Source organism: Nerophis lumbriciformis, linkage group LG21 (genome assembly GCF_033978685.3).
Source record: "Nerophis lumbriciformis linkage group LG21, RoL_Nlum_v2.1, whole genome shotgun sequence".
In the NCBI taxonomy this organism is placed as follows: Eukaryota; Metazoa; Chordata; class Actinopteri; order Syngnathiformes; family Syngnathidae; genus Nerophis; species Nerophis lumbriciformis.
The window spans coordinates 20926629-20951136 of record NC_084568.2 but is presented as its reverse complement, the minus strand read 5'-3'; the positions used below and the strand labels follow the sequence as shown (position 1 = coordinate 20951136).

Below are 24508 nucleotides of genomic sequence, written 5' to 3'. Positions count from 1 at the left end.
ATAGGTTGAAAAGTATTTGCCAATAATTGGATTCTGTTTTTATTTACGATTTACACAATGTGCCCACTTCATTGGTTTTGGGTTTTGTACCTAAATTGCATCGCAACATATAATTATGATTCAAATTGAATCGTTAAGATGTACAATTTTAGTTTATTTAGAAAGATACGATACGAAACGATTCAGTGAGTTGAAATTGATTCAGTATTTTTCAACCAAAAAATTTAAACCAGTGTGAGATTGAAAAAAATACTGGACACTGCAGGTGAAGTTTCCTATATTGCTGTTATTTCTTGTAAGGGAATTACCTATCAACTAATTATGATACAAACAACAATTAATGGCCAATGCATTCACATCTTATTTGAATAAAGTGCTTCAATTAACAAGAAGAAACATTTTCTGCTCACATTTTCAACATCCAAGAATAATTAAAAAAAAAAGTACAGTAAACAACTATTTAACAGTAGATTTACCTCCTACTTTTGCTTTTGTTTTTCAAATAAAATTAACACGATATTAATATCTAAAATAAAGTGCAATCATCATCCCTTCCGATTAAATAAGCAGTGGTTTGACCTGCCACTTCTCTCATTTCAATAAACAGCTACAGTAGTCAAAAAAAGTCACAACACATGTAAACACCACAACCCAACAACATAAAGCCACAACGCAACGGCTGTAAGCCAAAACACAACAATATAAAGACGGAACTTAATTTTCTAACTTCGCTCAGGAAGTCGGTCCATCAGCAAAACTTGCTCCGCTGCCACTCCCGTTTTGTCCGTTGTGTCCTTTCTTGCGGCTTTATGATATAGTGTTGTGGCGTTTGTATTTGTTGAAGCTTTTGCAATCATGCTGTAGCCGAAAGTTGTCGTGTTGTGGCTTTATTGTGACCTTTCTCAACCACCGCAGGTATCTGCCATTTTTATTTTTGCCGACTGATGGCGATGACGCTACAGAAGGGCAGACAGACTTGAGTAACGTTTAATGTCCTTATCATTAAAAGTGCTTAACTTCATATAAAGCCTGTCGTTCTTAAATCCAATGTTTTCCTTTTTCTAGTATCGATAAAATTGATACATTGCCTTTTGTTGGATCGATACCTATCTTCGGAAGGCAAACTTGCAGAGCACAGCTTGATGTAGTTGATTCAGAGACAGGAACAGACCCTACAAAGAATCAATATTAGAACCATTTTAAAACAGGTTAAAACGTCTCTTAATTAAGTTGCTGACATTTGCAGTAACATACACCATTTACAGTTGTATTATTTTATCAAAACTTTTATTTATCTACTTGTTCATTTACTGTTAATATCATCTTACTTTCTGTTTTAAAGGGGAACATTATCACCAGACCTATGTAAGAGTCAATATATACCTTGATGTTGCAGGAAAAAGACCATATATTTTTTTAACCGATTTCCGAACTCTAAATGGGTGAATTTTGGCGAATTAAACGCCTTTCTATTATTCGCTCTCGGAGCGATGACGTCACAACGTGACTTCACATCGGGAAGCAATCCGCCATTTTCTCAAACACATTACAAACACTGAGTCAAATCAGCTCTGTTATTTTCCGTTTTTTCGACTGTTTTCCGTACCTTGGAGACATCATGCCTCGTCGGTGTGTTTTCGGAGGGTGTAACAACACGAACAGGGACGGATTCAAGTAGCACCAGTGGCCCAAAGATGCGAAAGTGGCAAGAAATTGGACGTTTGTTCCGCACACTTTACCGACGAAAGCTATGCTACGACAGAGATGGCAAGAATGTGTGGATATCCTGCGACACTCAAAGCAGATGCATTTCCAACGATAAAGTCAAAGAAATCTGCCGCCAGACCCCCATTGAATCTGCCGGAGTGTGTGAGCAATTCAGGGACAAAGGACCTCGGTAGCACGGCAAGCAATGGCGGCAGTTTGTTCCCGCAGACGAGCGAGCTAAACCCCCTGGATGTCTTGGCTCACACCGTCCCTTATGCCACCGAAGATGATCAAGAGAAGAATATCGACCCTAGCTTCCCTGGCCTGCTGACATCAACTCCAAAACTGGACAGATCAGCTTTCAGGAAAAGAGAGCGAATGAGGGTATGTCCACAGAATATATTAATTGATGAAAATTGGGCTGTCTGCACTCTCAAAGTGCATGTTGTTGCCAAATGTATTTCATATGCTGTAAACCTAGTTCATAGTTGTTAGTTTCCTTTAATGCCAAACAAACACTTACCAATCGTTGGTTAGAAGTCGATCGCCGAATTCGTCCTCACTTTCTCCCGTGTCGCTGGCTGTCGTGTCGTTTTCGTCGGTTTCGCTTGCATACGGTTCAAACCGATATGGCTCAAATAGCTTCAGTTTCCTCTTCAATTTCGTTTTCGCTACCTACCTCCACACTACAACCATCCGTTTCAATACATGCGTAATCTGTTGAATCGCTTAAGCCGCTGAAATCCGAGTCTGAATCCGAGCTAATGTCGCTATAGCTTGCTGTTCTATGCGCCATGTTTGTTTGTGTTGGCAGCACTATGTGACGTCACAGGAAAATGGACGGGTGTATATAACGATGGTTAAAATCAGGCACTTTGAAGCTTTTTTTAGGGATATTGCGTGATGGGTAAAATTTTGAAAAAAACTTCGAAAAATAAAATAAGCCACTGGGAACTGATTTTTAATGGTTTTAACCCTTCTGAAATTGTGATAATGTTCCCCTTTAACATGTTCTATCTACACTTATGTTCAAAGGTAATAATGACTTATTCTTCTGTAGTTTGGCTATTTTACATCAGTTTTGGGCGATACTACAAATGTGGGTGTTGATCCAATACAAAGTAGTCACTGGGGCAGTATTGGTCATACCAATGCTGATATTGATACTTTGTATTGCCAGTCACAATTAGCATGGGCTTAGCTGAGAATAAGATAATATAGACTTATGTCATTCATTTATGAATAAAAATGAACTGTTTCAGGCACATCGAATAATTATGGTTTTTAATGTAAATGAACTGGATTATTTTCCTTATTTTTAACTTTTTTGTGGATTTACCATTGGCCTGTGGAGAACTGGGACAAAAACAGACAAATACCAGGAGGACTTGCGTTGGATGCGCGGTACGGTAAGTAAGTAAACTTTATTGTCCCGTTAAGGAAATGTATCTTGTGCATTGCATTGTGTTACATTATTGCTTCCTAAGGCATAAAAGATCGTAAGGCATTAAAACAAACAATAACAAAGCAGGGCTAAAACCGGAAAATATAGAATTTTCAATGGCAACAGGGACATACGGTTCAATATAAAGTGCCAGAAAAGTTTGTGTTCATTGCTCTATCGCACAATTTTGTTGCATTGTTCAACAGCTTGATATAAGCTAGAACAAATGACAATTTGAAATGGTTTCTTTTGCACTTTGGTATACGGTTTCTTCTTCCTACACTCAAAATGAGTCAATCAGCGATCTTGAAATATAAAACATTGCTAAAACATTTGTTTTAATATTAATTCAGTTGTTCCTGTTGATATGGAGAATTGTATAATCTTTTAAGTGACTTTTTCTTTGTACAATCTAGCATTTTTACATATTTCATCTATAATTGGACAATTTGGTTTGTCTTGGAAGACGCTTCGCGGCTCATCCTCAGGACTAGATCTGAGTGACCAATCCAAGTCTATGAGCACGAACTGATGAAGCCTACTCGGAGGAGCGGCGAAACGTCTTCCAAGACAAACCAAGCAGTCCAGTTGCAAACGATTGACCGCCCTGAGATGACAACGACCTGCATGAATGAGAACCTTTATAGGTATAATTGGACAATGTACTCATGTTTAGACTATAGCTGAAAATGAGCTTCCGCAACTCAAAATACCAGCAGCCGCCGCTGGTATACAGCCTGTGTTACGTTGTACAATAATAACATGTGAAAAGATAGAGCAAATCGATATAAGCAAAAATATGTCAGTGCTCATTACTAATAACACATTTTTGTTTTGTATGTTTTTATATGTATGTACATTTTTTAGCGTTTTTTCAAGAAAATATATACATCTTCGACTGTTATGTTAATTGTATGGTACCGTCATATTGACCACGCCCCCTATACACACCGCAAGTGTATTGGCAAGCTGGGGAAAACTGATCTCATTAAGGTTGCACGATATATACGATACAAATTAGGCCAACAATAGGGCTTTTGATATCGTAATAATGCATGTTGATGACACATTCTAGCTGTTTCCGCTAATTTCACAGGGACAAGCTAACGAATGCACCCTCAACATAGCGGTTAATATTCCTCCACAGTGCAAACACACTTCTAAGGCCATGTCCACACGAACACGGATGCTTAATAAAACATACTTATCTCTGCGTTTATGCCTCTTGTACACACGCAGACGCATACTTTTGTCTTTAAAAACGCAGACTTTTACAAACGCTGGCCAATGTGTAGAGTTCCAAAACTCTCCGCTTAGCGTATGTGTGTACGCGGCACAAACGGAGACTTGTGATGACGTCACGGTTGTGCGCTGGCATTTCCAAAAGTCAACAACACTGCCTTGCTGGCTTTAAACACACTATAAGAGGATTTATTGTATGTTTGAATGTAAACATGCTGCTATTTTTACTCAACAATAATACAAAAGACACTTCAAAACAGGCTTTGCGACACTCTCGCTGGCACGAATGACATTCAGCTGTTTTGGATATGATACCCGTCGAACCTCCACCTGATGGGACAACTTTGATCAGCAAGACTTTTTGCTCTTAAATTCTAAGTTAATGATTATTTGCAAAACAAATATATGTTTCTCAGTTCGAACATTAAATATCTTGTTTTTGCAGTCTATTCAATTGAATATAAGTTGAAAAGGATTTGCAAATTATTGTATTTTGTTTTTATTTACGAAATACACAACGTGCCAACTTCACTGGTTTTGGGTTTTGTATAATGTGCAGGTGTTTTACCATCGTTTGACACAGACTTGTCCCGGATTTCCAACCTTTTCATCATCTTTACACTTCCTTTCACCACAATGTTTACAAACGCCGTCCTTTACGATGGCTTGAGTTGTGACGTTGGTGAAAAAATGTTCTACGTTTCTGTTCACTGGGTTCAACCACGCATTAAATGATTTGTTCTACAGCCACAAATGGTTGAATTTGCACTTACCATCTTACACAAATAACTCTGCTTTGCTGTGGGCTTTCCTAAGAAGCCCTGCTAGCTAAACTCTGCTGTAACATACACAGCACATCACACTCGTCCAGCTCCAAAAATTCTGACCGGGCTGTACAGATAACTAGTTGATGTATTTATTTTAAATAAAAATATTGTTTCTATAATTTTTGGGACATTTCAAGGACGTACTTAAGATTTTTTTTACAAGATTATGATGGTACTAAAGGCATTCCAAGGTCTTAAATTGAAATTATTAGATTAAGACTTTAATTCTGTGAGCACAAAGTGATGAAGCCTACCGGTACTTGGATGAGAGGCCAAATGTCTTCTAAGACAAACTGAACAGTCCAGTTATGATGGATTGAATGCTCTGAGAATAAACTGATATGTGGATGTTGTTCTTACTTGGACTGTGATGAAGCTGTGAGGACTCAGGTGGTTTGTCTTCATGGTCTTCAGTCTTCACAGAGACAACAGTCAGTGGAAACTTGGTGAGATCAGCCTTCTCCTGCCCTAGAAGGCACTCTTCCTCCCGAGTAATCCACACTTCCTCATCTTCTTCTTTAATGTGGGATGGCTCTGCATCCTCTTCTTTTAAAAAGGGTGGATGTAGATCATCCTCCTTAGTGTGGGGGGGCTGCTGGACGTCTGTTGGGTAAATAAGTAAATAAGATTATTAGAGGATATAATTGACACTGTTAACACAATGAGATTATTTGTGTTCTTTTGCGGGTTGTGTTAAAAAGTGGAGCTAAAAAAACAATAAAAACCAGGGGAAATACTTCCTTTTGTCCCAGCCACTAAAATGACTTCAAAAGGAGGTACAGTGAATAAAAAACAGGTTTGGAAATTGGAAGGGGGTAATTTGAAAAGTTTTTATATGTACGAGCCAGCATTGATCGAGACATTCTTAACTTTACTCTCACTGGTATAAAGTGAGTAACTAAGTAGTTATGTGTACATGTCGGCCTATTACACCTAAACCTTATCTCTAACCTTAACCACAACCTTTTAATAACAGTCATATTCATTACTTAAATATAATGGAAATAAAAAATGTGCATTCCAAAACATGTATACTATGTTTTTATCATCTTATAAAAATGTTTCCTTTATGGTCATTTTGTTGGCTAGGCCAAAAGGAACTCTAACAAAACATGTTTTACCAAGTGGCGTTTTTATGGAGTATGTCCATCAACAATTCGTCTTTAGAGCACAGCTCCCACATTCACTAGGAGACCATCTACCACACGCTGAAGGAAAGTCAGTCACCTTTATGTTCTTTTCATAAATCAACTGTTGATATGCAGAGTTGCTAAGCCTCACGCTTTGAGCGTGACAGACACGCAATTTAACCCTTTCTCACGGTACACGCCACACTTGCCATTTCTCACGCTTATATTCCCCATTCACAACTCTACATTTTGTTTTCATAATAAACTTTGGTCCTCACAACTTCCCGTAGTTCGAGTGACTATGATTGGTTGATGGAGATAACCAAACCGCGCACCAAGCCATCAATCCTCTCCGCCTACATTAAAGCAATCACAACAGACACAACGCAATTTAAACCAATCAGAAACAACGTAAGGCGGGTCTTGGGGTCTCTCTTTCACACGCCTCAGCGCAGTGTTGCCAACTTGGCGACTTTCTCACTATATCTAGTGACTTTCATTCTCCTAAGCAACTAGCGACAAATCTAGCGACTTTTGGGGATGTTTTGGAGACATGAACGCGCGTAAAACTCTGCAGTTAATGTCCTCGCTGCTCCCAGGTGGTCCCCTAACTGTGTCTCTGCTCTTGGACAGCTTGGTGCTGAAAACAAATTCCGTTGTACTTTTAAGTGCCATGACAATAAAGTTCCATTCCAGTCAGAGCAGAGAGGAGACGCTCACCCACTGCAAAGATTCCGCTGTTTGTGCCTTGGTGTACAGAGTGCGATGTAAATGTAAATGTTTCATCACGGTCACGGTTCAAATAAACACAAAGCCATCGTTCATGTTAATGAGTTAGTCACAGATCTGGTTTGTTCGTGAATATCACAATCCTTCAGTCGTTTGATCATATTTGATACTCGAACGGTCTCAAACGTTTTTTTCACCAAGTACCACCTCAAAAAACACTTGGCTCTCCATGTACCACCATAATGACAACCATTAAAATACAGTAGCGTAGTAGGCCTAAATAGTCATTAAAAATAAGGCAGAAGTTTTATTTTACAAGTACTGTAGGTGTTTTTTGGCCACAAAACACTCAGTTTGAATATAGGAAAATAAGTGATTATTTGGCATACCACTAGTGCAGTGCTGTACGCTTCGCTTTTTCCCTCGTAGCATCAGTGCTACTAAATGAAAAAAAAAATAGTAGCACAAAACAAATTTAGTAGCAATACGTAACGTCTCAAATATCACAATTTCATTATTAACACTCAAACAAGGTATACATGTACATACATATAAACACAATGCCATCATAAGGCCTACTGTAACACTCAATTAAACACAGAGAACATCCCTAAAGTGTGCTAGCACTGTCGCTAACACGAGTGTAGGACTGGACCATATGGATCAAAACTCATACCCCAATATAGTTTGGCCCATAAAATAACCCATACCTGGAAATATGCGTTGACGTTACTAAATATCTCCACCATGCCTTGATTTTACGTTTTCAAGAATGATGGGGATCCCAAATACACAAAAACAGGTACAAACAAGTAAGAAAAGTAGGTGTTCTTTAATGGAGCCTAACTTAAGAGATGTTTTGAGATAAGAAAAAAGAAAACATCTTGGAAATAATATAAAAAAGACAAATGTAATCTCCAATCTTCTTTAAAACAACATTTAGCTATTCTCAATTCTTCAGGAAACAAAAACACAAAATTATAACATGTGAAATAAAATGCCCTGGTTCAAGAGCACATGTTTAAAGGTCAGCAGCAAAATGAAAATAATTGACCTTTAACAATAAACAATATTATAGGACTGGACAAGCGGTAGTAAATGGATGGATGGATGGACATAGACATAATATTAATATATAAGGGTTGTGGCGTGGCTTGAGTGGTAGAGCGGCCGTGCCAGCAACTTGAGGGTTCCAGGTTCGAACCCAGTTTCCCCCATCCTAGTCACGTCCGTTGTGTTCTTGAGCAAGACACTTCCTTCCCCCTTGCTCCTGATGGGTCGTGGTTAGGGCCCTGTATGGCAGCTCCCGCCGTTAGTGTGTGAATGTGTGTGTGAATGGGTGAATGTGGAAATAGTGTCAAAATACCGTGAAGCTAGAAATGCACCATACCCGTATAACACATTTACCATTTACCATATGAGAGCAGTGTGTCTGTTTTAAAAAACGGTGCTTGTTGGCGAGTGACGTCAGCAAGTCCATGCTCGGTGTCTCACACATAGCTTGAGCTGTTTTTGTTAGCTCAGCAGAATAGCATCAGCAGTTTGTTGAAAGCTCTTTTGAATCTTTCAGTGGTTTGTGTTACCTCTGCTTAATAAATAGATTGAATGTGCTTTCATGGCTGCATGTTCTTGTCAACAAACGGAGTATTGTTTGGACGGCAAGTTTTACACTTCAGTCATTGATTTGTTGTTCAATATTCCCTCCATTTTAATTGTATGGCATCTTCGAAAAAACTGAAAATAACAAACTAACCCTCGAGTTACTAACGTGCAGTACAGTCAAGTTTTAGGATGGTGAAAAAAAAACAGTTCCTCCAACTAAGACTTTGTGTGTGAGCTACTGGAGCACCACTCCCCTCTGTGCATGGAGGAGCAGGAGGAGGGGGACACAGATTTGCAGCGCACCCAGAGTGACACTTCCACGTCAATTACTTGTCCATTTGGTTATGGTTAAGGTTTACGTTTATTTCAAACATGCTATACTGATAGGGTGAAATTTTACTCGGTCTTGATCAACTTTTGATGGATTTATTTTGGGAGTAAAATGTGATGAAAGGGTTCAAATCTGTCTTCGCATGTGTTTGATTGATTGATTGAGAATTTTATCAGTAGATTGCACATTACAGTATATATTCCGTACAATTGACTACTAAATTGTAACACCCAAATAAGTTTTTCAACTAGTTTAAGTCAGAGTCCACGTTAATCAATTCATCGTATTTTATGTGTTACTTTTTTTTTTCTTCCAAAACTCACACGACCTAATTTTAGTAGCAAATGTGACTAAAATGCTCACACTGTACAGTGCTGCTATGGAGCCCGAGAACCACTAGTAGTACACTACTAAAACATTTACAATGTAGAACAAAGAAAAATACACCTAAACTGAGAATAAACAGAAGAAAATTCAGTTACAGTTCTAATCAAAAGTTGCTTCTTATTTTTTTACTCACATTTTATGTCTCCCACCACATTATTCCTCTCTCCTACACCATTGTAAACTATTATGCAAATGAGCCAATGATGTTAAATATCAACTTCTACCAACTTGTATGACAGCCAATAGCTACTGTCCTTACTGAGGAGTTAACACTGGAAGATGAAGAGAGATGAGAAGAAATTCCTTCCTAAAACAATGTATTTAATAATACTGTTAATATGTAAATATGAAATGAGTAAACATGTGAGAGTAAGAAGTAAACAAACCTGTTCTGTGCTTACCAACTTGATGCTTCTTGAAAACAGCGTCCACCTCATTCTCTTCTTTTGTTGAACACAGTTCCTCCTCGTACTCTGCTATCGTTCTTTCGCACATTTTCACACAATCACAACACTTTACACTCACACTTGATCTCTGCTTAGCGATGCGTTAATAACTTCTGCGTCTCTTTGTTAGCAGCTAACAAGCTAAGCTAACTAGCAAGCTAAGCTAGAACGAGACGTGTCAAAGTACGCTCAGACTAATGTATCCAAATACAAACAATTATTAACTATATTTAATCTTTTATACGGCATATATGTGTACATGTATGCACTAATTACAAATACAGGACTATAATTCCCAGGTTTAGCCCTTCTCCGTCGAACGCCATTTTGCCTTTTCCTCGTTTTACTTCTTCTTTCTATTTCCAGCAGACTAGTAGAACATGTTAGGCGCATTGCTGCCCTCCACAGGTTCTTAACGGGATTTCGTTATGCCACACTACAAGAAGAAGAGCTGGTTGGTTGTTTCTCTCGCGAGATCTGACAAAACTGCAAAACAAAATGAAGTAAAGCAAGATGGCCTTTGGTGGAGTATACGTTACTGTGGCCATTATAGTAATGCGTTCTTAATCGTTACGTACCTGTACACATATATGATGTTTGATAGAGTAAAAATGATTAATAATTGTTTGTATTCGGTTACATTAGTCTAAGCGCATTTTGAAGCTCCTCGTGCTAGCTTAGCTTGCTAGTTATCTTAGCTTGTTAGCTGCTAACAAAGAGACGCGGAAGTTATCAACACATCGCTAAGCAGAGATCAAGTGTGAGTGTAAAGTGTTGTGATTGTGTAAAAATGTGCGAAAGAACGATAGCAGAGTACGAGGAGGAGCTTTGTCAAACAAAAGAAGAGAACGAGCGACAACATCAACTACTGGACGCTGTTTTCAAGAAGCATCAAGTTGTGCTACACAGAACAGGTTTGTTTACTTCTTACTCTCACATGTTTACTAACTTTATATCTGACTATTAACAATACATTGTGAGAGACTTTAGCCAAAAGTAGCCCTCTACAGTAACATTCCGTGCAAGGCATAAGTACCATATGTTCTGTGGAAAAAAATCACTTCATATTCTCTACTGCTCCTTAGTGTTACCATCCATCCATCCATCCATTTTCTACCGCTTATTCCCTTTGGGGTCGCGGGGGGTGCTGGAGCCTATCTCAGCTACAATCGGGCGGAAGGCGGAGTACACCCTGGACAAGTCGCCACCTCATCGCAGGGCCAACACAGATAGACAGACAACATTCACACTCACACTAGGGCCAATTTAGTGTTGCCAATCAACCTATCCCCAGGTGCATGTCTTTGGAAGTAGGAGGAAGCCGGAGTACCCGGAGGGAACCCACGCAGTCACGGGGAGGACATGCAAACTCCACACAGAAAGATCCCGAGCCCGGGATTGAACCCAAGACTACTCAGGACCTTCGTATTGTGAGGCAGATGCACTAACCCCTCTTCCACCGTGCTGCCCTTGTGTTACCATATCGGAGTTATTGTGCAGAAATATGGGGAAATAACTACAAATGTGCGCTACATTCGTTAACCGTGTTACAAAAAAGATCAATTAGACTGATACATAATGTTGGATATAGAGAACATACAAACCCTTTATTTATTTAGTCAAAAATATTAAAGTTTGATGATTTGGTAAAATTGCAAACAGCTAAAATGATGTACAGAGCAAACTATAACCTGCTACCAAAGAATGTACAACAATTCTTCTCAACTAAAGAGGAGAAATATAACCTTAGAGGAAAATCTAATTTAAAACATTTGTATGCACGTACAACACTTAGAACCTTTAGCATATCAGTATGTAGAATTAAATTATGAAATGGATTAAGTAAAGAAGTTAAACATTGTACTGATATGATCCAGTTTAAGAGGTTGTTCAAATTAATAGTGCTTACAAAGTACAAAGAAGGATTATGAGAAATACTTTCAACCTTATTGAAAATAACATATTCTTCATCTCAGTATGTTAATAATGACTGACTTAATTATATATTACAAAACTGTTTTATTACTCATTCACGGATGTCATTTTACTATAAAAAAAAAAGTCAGTAAATGAATGTATATATTAGTAAACGCTCTGAAGTGGTAAAGGGGTGGGATTAAATAAGTTTTGCTTCTTCCTACTCCTTTTCGGGCATGATGTAAAGTGAAATGATATGAAATTGTGTGATGTATTATGCTGTAAGTGTGTTCATGATCGAAATAAACTAAAGAAAGAAAGAAGAAATGAGCGACCCGTCAAAATTAGCTCCCTAAAGCCCCTGCTCATGTGCACGCATGCACATCAGCGCTACATGTTTTTTTGCGCGTTAAATACCCATCAAAATGAGGTACCTCGCGTAGCTAGAGTTTTTTTGTCACTGGCGCTACAAGTAAGTAACTATTTTAAAATATATTTCCATAGTGTCTTCTGACGAGTAAGCATGTAAACAAAAACAGCGCGAAAATGTTCACACTGACGCTAATAATAGTAGCCTGCATTTTCGTTGTCATCCCAGTTTAGATCGGAATAGTAATTTGAGTGACAACAAAGGTTAAGTGTGCACCAGGAACTAGGACAATAAGAGTTGTTGTGCCCGACTACCGACTGGTAGTGGGAGCGTTATTTGATGGCTAAAATATGCCTGTCAGAATGTGCTACCTCTCTAACATATAAATAACAAAATAATAACCTTTCTAGTAGGAGTGTTTTTTTCCAATCCTGATAAAATATTGTGATAAGTTTTGGGATGATACATGGAATTACAACTAGTTGAATGACACCTGAGGGGGTCTGTATCGCTCTCATTGGCACTTAACGACTCTATGGAGGGTGGCAGGAACCCTGCCACACAAAAAACTACAAATGTGCTGCCTTGCTTAACGGCATACTTCACTCCCCCTTTCCTCATTCGTTAAACAGATGGAAGTCGATGCGAAAGCCTGCGTGCCGCCAGAAAACTAAAATAACACGAAGAACGCCTACCTGCCAATCATGGCAGAAGCTCCAAAACAACAAAAGAAAAGAAAAGTTTTATCTGCAATCTGTCCTCGGCCTTCCCGGTAAGATCTATTCAGGTGTACTGGAGAAGAGGCTATGCCGGATAGTCGAACCTCGGATTCAGGAGGAACAGTGTGGTTTTCGTCCTGGTCGTGGAACTGTGGACCAGCTCTATACTCTCGGCAGGGTCCTTGAGGGTGCATGGGAGTTTGCCCAACCAGTCTACCTGTGCTTTGTGGACTTGGAGAAGGCATTTGACCGTGTCCCTCGGGAGGTCCTGTGGGGAGTGCTCAGAGAGTATGGGGTATCGGACTGTCTGATTGTGGCTGTCCGCCCCCTGTATGATCAGTGTCAGAGCTTGGTCCGCATTGCCGGCAGTAAGTCGGACACGTTTCCAGTGAGGGTTGGACTCCGCCAAGGCTGCCCTTTGTCACCGATTCTGTTATTAACTTTTATGGACAGAATTTCTAGGCGCAGTCAGGGCGTTGAGGGGATCCGGTTTGGTGGCTGCAGGATTAGGTCTCTGCTTTTTGCAGATGATGTGGTCCTGATGGCTTCATCTGGCCAGGATCTTCAGCTCTCACTGGATCGGTTCGCAGCCGAGTGTGAAGCGACTGGGATGAGAATCAGCACCTCCAAGTCCGAGTCCATGGTTCTCGCCCGGAAAAGGGTGGAGTGCCATCTCCGGGTTGCGTAGGAGACCCTGCCCTAAGTGGAGGAGTTCAAGTACCTCGGAGTCTTGTTCACGAGTGAGGGAAGAGTGGATCGTGAGATCGACAGGCGGATCGGTGCGGCATCTTCAGTAATGCGGACGCAGTATCGATCCGTTGTGGTGAAGAAGGAGCTGAGCCGGAAGGTAAAGCTCTCAATTTACCGGTCGATCTACGTTCCCATCCTCACCTATGGTCATGAGCTTTGGGTTATGACCGAAAGGACAAGATCACGGGTACAAGTGGCCGAAATGAGTTTCCTCCGCCGGGTGGCGGGGCTCTCCCTAGAGATAGGGTGAGAAGCTCTGCCATCCGGGGGGAGCTCAAAGTAAAGCCACTGCTCCTCCACATCGAGAGGAGCCAGATGAGGTGGTTCGGGCATCTGGTCAGGACCCACCCGAACGCCTCCCTCGGGAGGTGTTTAGGGCACGTCCAACCGGTAGGAGGCCACGGGGAAGACCCAGGACACGTTGGGAAGACTATGTCTCCCGGCTGGCCTGGGAACGCCTCGGGATCCCCCGGGAAGAGCTGGACGAAGTGGCTGGGGAGAGGAAAGTCTGGGCTTCCCTGCTTAGGCTGCTGCCCCCGCGACCCGACCTCGGATAAGCGGAAGAAGATGGATGGATGGATGGATGGATGGATGTCTGGAAAACACGGTACATAGCTTTCTCTTGTCCCATGTCCCAAACTGCCGAATAGCGTTGCAAATTCGCCCGTCCTCTGTTGCGACTCTGGCTTTTTCTAAACAGTGTTGCAAGTTGCAGTAAGACACACAAACTCCATTCACAGTCTGCTGTTATCGACCACAATTCATTCTTTTTTTTTTTCTTTTTTTTTTTTTGTGTCCTGTCCAGCTTCTCAGGCAAATCATATAGTTGATGTAGATGCCCATGTCGGCTGTTCAGATTTACTTTACAAAAGAGAAGTGTAGGATACTTCTCTTGTTGCCTTATTTGTATTTGACTTTATTAAATGTATTTATATTATCATTTAGTGCAGCCGGGCCGGAGCAGGAGGGGATAGAAAGAGAAAAAAAAAGAAGACAGAGGGGGAAATTGTGGGGACAAGAGGGGGATTAGACAGAGAGACAAAAACAACAACAGCAAACAACAACAACAACAATAGAGCAACATCAGCAAATATGACATGTACAAATATGATGGTAAAAGTAATAGCAAATAAGCAGTTAGCGAAAAATAAAAAAATAATACAGAAATGACAATGAGCATTATTACACTACAAATGGATCAATACAAATACCAATAGAAATAGCGCTATTGATAATGAACAATACCAATAATTTACCTTTATTATCAACAATACATATACGTAATGATAACTTGAGATACGAAAGAATGCAGAAAAATGGAGGGGGAGAAAGAGAAGCAACCTACATTAACCTTGTAGATTGTTATAGTCACAATAGGTTAAGCTTTGTCAGTGTGCCATGTGTTACACCCAGTTTACCCTAGGGCAACAACGTTAATATGTTTGATGAAACGTGATTATGTGCATGAGTGTAAGTATGCATATGTACTTGTATATGTACAGAATGTGTATATGTGTTTGTACAATGAATGTATATGTACAGAATGTGTATATGTGTTTGTACAGTGAATGTATATGTACAGTATGTGTATGTGTATGTTTGTATATTGAATGTGCGTGTGGATGTACGAACATTAGGTAGGTAAATATGTACTGTATTCGTGTATGTATGTGGGAGCGTAGGTACCTATGTACGTATGTGAGCATATGTGAATTTGCATGTACAGTACATTCGACTCCCAGAGTGCGTGGGAGCCAGAGCACGGCCCCATCACCCCCGAGAGCCCAACCCACAAACAGTAGGCGTGGTGCCCAGGAAACCAGGGACCACCGCCCCCACGCAGCCAAGCCGGCCAGCGACAGGAACCCCAGAGCCCGGCCCACCGTACCGCCCACAAGGGCCAGCAGCAGGCCGCAGACAGACACACCCGGCAGAGGACAGGGCACGAGAAAAGCAGGGGACAGCCAGACCCCAAGCCAGCGAGAGACCATACCCCACACGGGCAGAAAGGCGAGACGCCCCGCCCGAGGGACCCAGAGACTCCCCGCAACCGGACGGGAAGACCGCCCCCGCCCCACCGGCAACCGGGCCCCCACGAGCCCACCCCCCACCCCCGGAGAGCGCGGCGAGGCCAGCCCCCGGCCACCCCACGCAAATCGGCCGCCGCAGGACCACCCAGGCACAGGGCCACGGGAACCACCCACCCCACCCGCAGGGACCCCAACGATGGAGATGGAACAACCAGCAACCGCCCCGCCGAGCCCCCCCTCTGAGGGAGGGGAAAAATTAAAAAATAATATTAATAAAATATATAAAAAAATTAAAAAATTTAAAAAAAGAATTAAAAGAAGATCACAGACATGCTGACAAACAAGGTCACTACCCCAGCAACTGGCCGACTCGTAGCACCTCGGAATACCTTGCAGCACCAAGCTACCACAATAGACGCAGGGACTAGTCCCAACAGGCCCCAACCAAGACGGGCACCCGGAAGGGATGGACAGCGGGACCCAGGAGCTCCAGACACGCAGTTCGGATGCAGTAGCCTGAGCCGTCGACCCCCGTCTGACAGGCAGGCCCAGAGCGTACCCCCAGAAATATACATACATACATACACATATACATACACATACACACATACATGTATACATACCCACACATACACATATATACATATACATACACATATGTACACATACACACACACACATATACATACATATACACAGTTCGTCAGCCCCGACAGCCATCACGCGCGCGCGCTGCCACCAATCACAACATCAGCCACACCCTTGCACCAGACCCAGCAGCCACGGGCGCCCACACCACAAACAAACGGCAGCAGAAACAGCAGCCGCAATAACCCCAGACAGCCAGCACCAGCCAATCAAATCAAAGCGATCAAAAAAAACCGTGACCAGCAACCACACGCCACCAGGACCACGGAGACCAGCCGGCGCCAGCCCGCCAGTCAGCCCGAACGCCAACACGCAAACAAGAGACACCAACACCCCCCCCCCACCAAAAGGCCCCCCACCCCAACCCAAACCCGCACAAACACACCACCGCCCAAACAACCGAGACACAGCATCCAGACCAGACACGGGGGCTGCGCCGCCACCACATCAAGTCACCAACAGAGACCCCACAGCGCAAAGTCGGGCCACACGGGCACGGACCCCACCCAACAGGAAGTGAGACCCGCGCGACGCCACACACAAATAAATAATAAGATTTTAAAAAAAAATTAAAAAATAAAATAAAATAAAAATAAGTAAATAATAAAAATAAAAATAATAAATACATTAAAAATAAAAAATAAATATAACAATAATAAATGAATAAAAGCCTGGCAGGCCACCAGACCGCAGTCCCCGCCGGCCGACGAGGCAATGAGGGGTGCGCCGAACCCCATCCCCCCATGCATGTGTACAAGGCCCCCAGAGTGTCTACTGTGTAGTTAAAATTAGGAGGTCAGCCGTTACAGCCGACCTCCAGTCCCTATTGATGTGTGTACTGTAGCGTGAGTGAGATATGTATGCTTGTGGGAACTAATAATGCGATTAAAATTGGGGGACATCAAGGTCATGGTGGGTCCCAACCAAGCCAAGCCCCCCAAATCCTAAGTGTCTAATATGCAGCTAAGATTGAGGGATGGACGAGCAGGGGACAAGACAGGAGGACTGGAGCCCCATTGGAGGCATCCTCAACCCCCCGCCATGCCTCCCCGCAGGACAATCCCCAAAGTCCTATATATGTGTGACTGTGTGCGCTATACGTAGGAGGAGTAGAGGGCCCGGACCACAATTCATTCTTACCACAACTGTCTGTAACTCTGCCTACACATGTGCCACTTCTCAAACTACCAAGACAGACACATTACATAAACTACACAAAAACTCCTAAAAATCATTACACTATTGGTTGGCTGAAGGTTATTTCGAATATGTATACCATTTCAACATGATACATCACATATTTTCAATTATTTTTTACAATATGTCCAAAAAGGAGAAGGAAGAAGCGGATCTTATTTAATCCTACCCCCTTTCCACTTTATAGCAACTACTGACACCGTTAGTGTTTGTGGTTCACTTCCTGTTGTCAGTTTGTTCCACAGTTCCCATCACTCAATCTAAACACAACAGTTCTCTTACAGTCAAAAAATAGCTTAGTCAGTTATGATTTACATAATGAAAACCTGTTCATGAGAACGAGACAGTTTCAGACACACAATATTTATGAGAGGTTGATGTTCCTCTCAGTTTGTGACAATGTGTATCAACATGTTTAGACAAAACTCACACAGTCACCAAATATATTTGACCATGGCGTCAATATATTTAATAGTTTCATAGCTAATTTCACTTCCTGATTCTGACCTACATGCATCAATAAGTGAAAGTAAACATTTATTGTCAATCATCTTTTAAGTCATGATTGTGACTATGTCATGACAAGATGAAGGTTAGGACTAAGGTTTAGGTGTAATAGGTCAACATGTGGACAGAAGAAAATGGTTCATCACTTTACACTGGATGTTTAAAAAATTCTGATATAACTTTTAGGAATATTTTTATCAGTGCTGGCTTGTCCTTCTGAAATATTTTTAAATGTATCTTGCTCTTCTAAATGAAAAGGCATTCATTTCAATTTAACAGCAGCTGTGACAATTAGGCCAATGGCGCTAACATGATAGTCGGTGTTAGTTAGTACCTGTTGTATTTACGGCAGATGCTAGCATGAGATCGGAGCGGTTTGAACATGCGACATTCTACATGCTGTGAGTTCAAATGTCTCTGCTCGTGTTTCCTCCTTTTGTCGGAACAGCAACTTCGCAACTGTTGCAAGTCGCGCAGTTGCAAGTCGCGCAGTTGCAATAATTTTTGGTAAAATATAGCCAGACTTCGGAGTGTTTCTGCCGCCTGGTCGCCATGTTTCTCGCTGTCTGAAGTGACTACGCACATTGTGTACCGACTACGCACATTGCATAACAACGTCATTCCCGCTTGCAGGGTTCGTTAAGGGAATCGTTTAAAAAATGGGAAAGCGATTCCCAGGAATTGATACACTGGGAACCAATGCTGAACAAGAACCGGTTTGTGATTCTCATCCCTACTTACTTATCTAACAGAAGCCCAGCAGGATTTGACCTGAAGAAAATCCTGTCCTGGGAACAGAACTTGTGTTAATGCCACACTTGATGATTATTGGTTGTTGATGTCTGCTTGGAAATATCACCACGGTGACAAGAGTCATAGTAGATGTAATGTGTAGCAATATAAAAGGGACCCTGTTATGCAAAACCAACTTTGTCTGTTCTACAGACATCCAGCAGCTAATTGGACATCGAGAAGAACGTGTCCCTCAAATGCAGGGGGGCAGCTTCCCTTTGGAGCAGAAGGTTCCACAGCCCCCACATTTTAAAGAGGAAGAAGAGGAACCACGTCCCCTTCATGTTGAAGAGGAAGAGCCATATTCCCTTCAAATTAAAGAGGAAGAGAAAGAACTCTGGATCACTCAGGAGGAAGAGTGTCTTCTAAGGCAAGAGGAGGCTGATCTCACCAAGTTTCCACTGACTGTTGTCTCTGTAAAGACTGAAGACCATGAAGACAAACCGCCTGAGTCCTCACAGCTTCATCACAGTCCAAGTGAGGAGAAGAGAGAGGGGGAGCCTCCAAGCAGCAGCTCAACTCAACACATGACAACAGAAGCTGATGGAGACCACTGTGGAGGATCACAAGCAGACAAGCTCTTAGCTCCACTATCAGACAGTGACGACATAACGTCAGACGTTTATGTAAATATGGAATCACACATGAAAACACACACAGGAGAAAAACCTTTCAGTTGTTCATTTTGTGGTAGACAATTCTCTGTAAAAAGTAATATGAAATCACACGTGAGAACACACACAGGAGAAAAACCCTTTGCTTGTTCAGTTTGTGCAAAAGGGTTTCTTTTAAAATGTAATTTGACTCGACATATGAGAACACACACGGGAGAAAAACCTTTCAGTTGTTCAATTTGCTGTAAAACATTCTCTCTCAAAGGCCATGTGCAAACACACATGAAAACGCACACAGGAGATAAACCTTTCGGTTGTTCAGTTTGCTGTAAAACATTCTCTCTCAAAGGTCATATGCAAATACATATGAGGACACACACAGGAGAAACTCCCTTTCGTTGTTCAGTTTGTGCAAAAGGCTTTGTTAAAAACTTTAACTTGTCTAAGCACATGAGATCACACACAGGAGATATACAATTCAGTTGTTTAGTGTGTGGTAAAAGTTTCTCTGACAAATATAGTTTTCAAAGACACATGAGAACACACACAGGAGAAAAACCTTTCAGTTGTTCAGTGTGCGGCAAAAGATTTTCTGACCAAAGTAATATTCAATCACACATGAGAACGCACACAGGACAAAAACCTTTCAGCTGCTCAGTGTGTGGTAAAAGATTCTCGGACAGAAGTAATATTCAAAAACACATAAGAATGCACACAGGAGAAAAACCTTTCAACTGTTCAGTGTGTGGTAAAAGATTCTCTGACAAAAGTAATATGCATTCACACAAGAGAACACACAAAGGAAAATAACTTTTCCTTTTTTGGAAGTCCTCTTTGAGTGGACTTATAAGTTGTATTCAGTCAAGTGACTTTAGAACGGAAGTAAACAAAGTGGTGGGCCAACATGGCTACTGTGCAGCAAACAGAGTGCAAACTATCTGAGAAAGCAAGTGGCCAACCTCTTACCACTAAAAGCAGATACGAGCAAAAAATCTAACGATTCAATGGAATAGATCCCTATACTTTATCAAAAAAAGATGTGTCGAGTGAAATCAATGATTATACGTCGGTGGTGTTCCCAGACATGTGAAATTATTGTGCTCCAGACATCATTCTACACAACAAAACAGATGGAAACTTGGAAAAAGATGAAGGTCTACTACTTCTTTGTGTGTGGCTGAGTCAAGGACGTTGGTATCAAGACTCACCCTGATAAATATGCATCGTTTTTGCCGGCGTAAGGTTGCATTTCATGATTTAACTTCACGTCTACTGCCATGTTTGTTGTTGTTGCACGCACTGTTTACGAGTAGCATGTTTTTTTTAAAATCAAATTATAACTATAGATGTCAAGTGTATGTGCTGAAAGATTAATTTATGATTGTTTATGAAAATATAACTATAGATGTCAACATTGTGTATGCGCTGAAAGATTCATTTATGATTGTTAATCAAAATATAACTATAGATGTCAACATTGTGTATGTGCTGAAAGATTAATTAATGATTGTTTATCAAAATATAACTAGATGTCAACATTGTATATGTGCTAAAAGATTCATTTATGATTGTTTATCAAAATATAAATATATAGATGTCAACATTGTATATGTGCTGAAAGATTCATTTATGATTGTTTATCAAAATATAACTATAGATGTCAACATTGTGTATGTGCTGAAATATTCATTTATGATTGTTGTCTTTGGTAAAAACTTAACTCTTTTAGGTTTTACTCACATTTGCTTTCTTTTATTTAGACTCGCCAGTTGGTGCTTTTCGAAACTGTGTTTTAAGAACTCTGAAACAAGATAAAATGCAAATAATATCAAGACAATACTTCACGTTAAAAGTATATCAAACAAACCTTTAACGAAGTGATCACATCAAACTAGTGCATTCTTCGACTCTGCTTCCTTTCGACTGGAGTGTGAGATACTTTTCTTGTCGTCTTTTTTTAAATCTTGCAGTCTTGCACCATTTTTTATTACCTCTCAAGGAACTCTGAAGAAAATATTCACGATTTGAACGCTTCCAACAGCCTAAAATAACGCAAGGATGGGTCATTTTTCTTCAAGAAAGACAATATGCCGCCCAAAACGCTATGACAACACTCGCTCGCTGGCCCACTGCTTCAAGTCTCGTATATTTAATGAGCTGGATGAAGCTGTATTGACTAAAGGTGTAGGTCCTAAAGGTTGCAAAAATCCCCCTTAAATATAACTGTTGAAATAATGAGGAGTGTCAAATTATGGCATTAATTGTGAATTATTAATCAGTTAATTTTTTGTTTTTAATTATGTTAATTAAATGTTAAATATATAACATTATTTTCTCTGGATGCCTGCGACTCTGTCGGTTTCCTCGCCCGCTGTGATTGATGGGTCTCTTTTATTCACTAAATTATTATTTTGAAAAAGTAACATAGGTCAATGTTCAAAACTTGCGTTTGTATTTCTCCGGAAATTGTTTTTACTGTTTTTAATGTGCTAACATCAGCATTTTATATTGACCTGATGTTTTATTGTGGTAAGTGGCTAAGACAGCATTTGTTTAAAGTCTGTTAAATAAAACAGGAATCACTTCATAAAGACACTTTTTTTGTTTATCAATCTTTTGATCAGCCATAATTACGTATTGAATTTAAATGAAGATTCTTTATTGTCATTCAAGCATAGCATCATTGATGTGTTTGCAGAACAACATTGTGTTGCATTTTGGCCTCAACAAAAATAGTTGGATAAACAACAAATTAAAACAATAAACATAATAATGAAACTAAATTAAAGTAAGATAAAAACAAACAAAAACCAGGACCTCAAGTTGAGAGATGGTCCGTTGAACAGGACTGGATCATAAACCATGCATCTCACCTGGAAAGGCGATGGCTGAGGAGGTATTCCGACAAGTTGGCAAACTTTGCGGCCAATTTAGACCTGGTAATGGCAAGAACGACCCCCTTTTCTTGGCAAGGATTGTGAGTCACTCATCAAAATGGGAATATATGAACATTCAAGCAGTTGGCGTCCTGATAACAGCAGACATTGTACAGTGAGTGATTATTATGTTTGTTGGCTCTCATGAAGTCTGCACTGAGTAATAATCGGTGATGAAGAAAAATAAAAGCACATTTTGTGATGCGTTTTTGAAATGTATGTGCCATGTATGCTTAAAATGATCAAAATATATATTAAATGTTATTATAAATGTTACTACATTACATATATACCTGCATCATTTATATACAACCTCAATAGAGTTGTTTGGAAGTTTTTTCAAGGGTTTTTTTATGCAGTATAGAGTGACTCCTATAGGCTCAATTGTAAGCGAACATTTGATCGCATTTATTTAATATTTAGAATGCATAAAAAATATATCCGTCGTGATGTATTTCATTATGACAGTGAAAGATAGGAAAAATTCCAAAAAAATGCAGTTCCCCTTTAAATATTGTGTAAACAAAGATCTTGTTTAGACCAGGTGTGTCTAACATTTTTGACTTGGGGCCGCATTGGGCTAAAAAAGATGACTGTATGTGAAGAAGCAGTAAGTGTGTATATATACACACATATATATATATATATATATATATATATATATATATGTAATATTAAGAGTATGTGAAAGTTGGACTCCTACCTTGTTTACTTCAAAGATTAGCATCAGAACGAATTAATCCTTGATTAAAAAAAAAAACAAAAAAAAAAAAACGCACCAGCGCCACTTAAACCCTTTGTCCAGTCAGATTCAGAATCAGAATCAGAAATACTTTAATAATCCCCAAGGGGAAATTAAGATTTTCAGCACAATCCCATTCAAAAGCAGACAAACATTACAGGGAGACAGAACAGGGTTGCCAACTTCCGGCACCCTTACAAAAAGGGGAGAAACAGGGGAGGGGGCGTGAGAAAAAAAAAATTCTGTGTACGTTTGGGCCCCTGGAGAGGGGGTCCAGACTGAGGCCAAGGGAAAAAAACCTCATAACCATAACACACATAAACGTGTGTAAGAGGGAAACATTAAATACATTAAAAGAGCAAAGCTGATGCAACCAGCCACTTCTACACACAGCCACAAAAGTAAAATAACAACAACAAAAACAAACATATACACTGTGGTGGCCTCTACGGTGTTCCACGCCATCGTCTGCTGCTGTGACAACTAGAAACACATGTGCCTACACCAGGGGGCAGTGTAGCATACCCAGATGTAAAACCTCTTTTGCACAATCAGCCTTTTAATATAAAGCGATAAAGGAATGGAACAACCTCACAACAAACCTGAAAAGTTTGCTGTTTGGTCACAATACCAAGCAACATGTTTGGAGGAGAAAAGGTGAGCCCTTAAATCCCAGGAACACCATTCCTACCGTCAAGCATAGTGGTGGTAGTATTATGCCCAGGGCCTGTTTTGCTGCCAATGGAACGGGTGCTTTAAATGGGACAATGAAAAAGGAGGATTACCTCCAAATTCTTCAGGACAATCCAAAATCATCAGCCCGCAGGTTGGGTCTTGGGCGCAATTGGGTGTTCCAACAGGACAATGACCCCAAACACACGTCAAAAATGGTAAAGGAATGGCTAAATCAGGCTACAATGACAGTTTTAGAACGGCCTTCCCAAAGTTCTGACTTAAACGTGTGGACAATGCTGAAGAAACAAGTCCATGTCAGAAAACCAACAAATGTAGCTGAATTGCACCAATTTTGGCAAGAGGAGTGGTCAAAAACTCAACCAGAAGCTTGCCAGAAGCTTGTGGATGGCTACCAAAAGTGCCTTATTGCAGTGAAACTTGCCATGGGACATGTAACCAAATATGAACTATGCTGTAGATTAACATAAACATAAAAACATGTGATAGGTCAAAAAATATATAAAATGTTGCAGTAAAAACAACTTCAAACAAATACAGTGCCCAATAGAAACAGTTTCATCATCCTTTAAAATGGCCTGAAATTCTCCCAAAGTGATGAGCTCAGGCAACCTCAGATCCTTCTGTAAGTCATTTCATGACCATGGAGCAGCAAATCTGACGGCTTTTTTTTTTTTTTAGACTTGAGTTGGCTCTAGGAACAAACATGCTAAGTATGTCCTGCAACCTTAAATTGTAGAGACTGGAA

The 24508-nt window shown here is 40.5% G+C and overlaps 2 protein-coding genes across 6 annotated transcripts in view; one reads left to right on the top strand and one right to left on the bottom strand.

Annotated features, from left to right (window-relative positions):
* The window catches only part of LOC133620965 (uncharacterized), a 29964-nt gene extending 19751 nt beyond the window's left edge, over positions 1–10213 (bottom strand). Inside the window, exons 1-4 of one of the 4 annotated variants that reach the window (XM_061982682.1) lie at positions 9801–10213; positions 7469–7519; positions 5581–5823; positions 1107–1172 (exon numbers count right to left, since the gene is read on the bottom strand). In XM_061982682.1, the coding sequence (XP_061838666.1) occupies positions 1107–1172; positions 5581–5823; positions 7469–7519; positions 9801–9894 (454 nt within the window). In that variant the 5' untranslated portion in view covers positions 9895–10213. Of the gene's footprint in view, positions 1–1088; positions 1173–5580; positions 5824–7468; positions 7520–9785 lie in introns of all 4 variants that reach the window. The other 3 variants (XM_061982683.1, XM_061982685.1, XM_061982684.1) reach the window with 3 other exon arrangements.
* Positions 10214–10346: 133 nt separating this feature from the next.
* On the top strand, positions 10347–24213 carry LOC133620969 (uncharacterized). 2 transcript variants are annotated; one of them, XM_061982693.1, is made up of 2 exons: positions 10347–10759; positions 18929–24213. In XM_061982693.1, the coding sequence occupies exons 1-2, from the start codon at positions 10636–10638 to the stop codon at positions 20197–20199; spliced, it is 1395 nt and encodes a 464-aa protein (XP_061838677.1). In that variant the 5' UTR covers positions 10347–10635; the 3' UTR covers positions 20200–24213. The 2 variants fall into 2 exon arrangements, with proteins under 2 accessions (XP_061838677.1, XP_061838678.1); XM_061982694.2 differs by having other exon boundaries at positions 10673–10759; positions 15328–24213.
* The last annotated feature ends 295 nt before the right edge of the window (positions 24214–24508 follow it).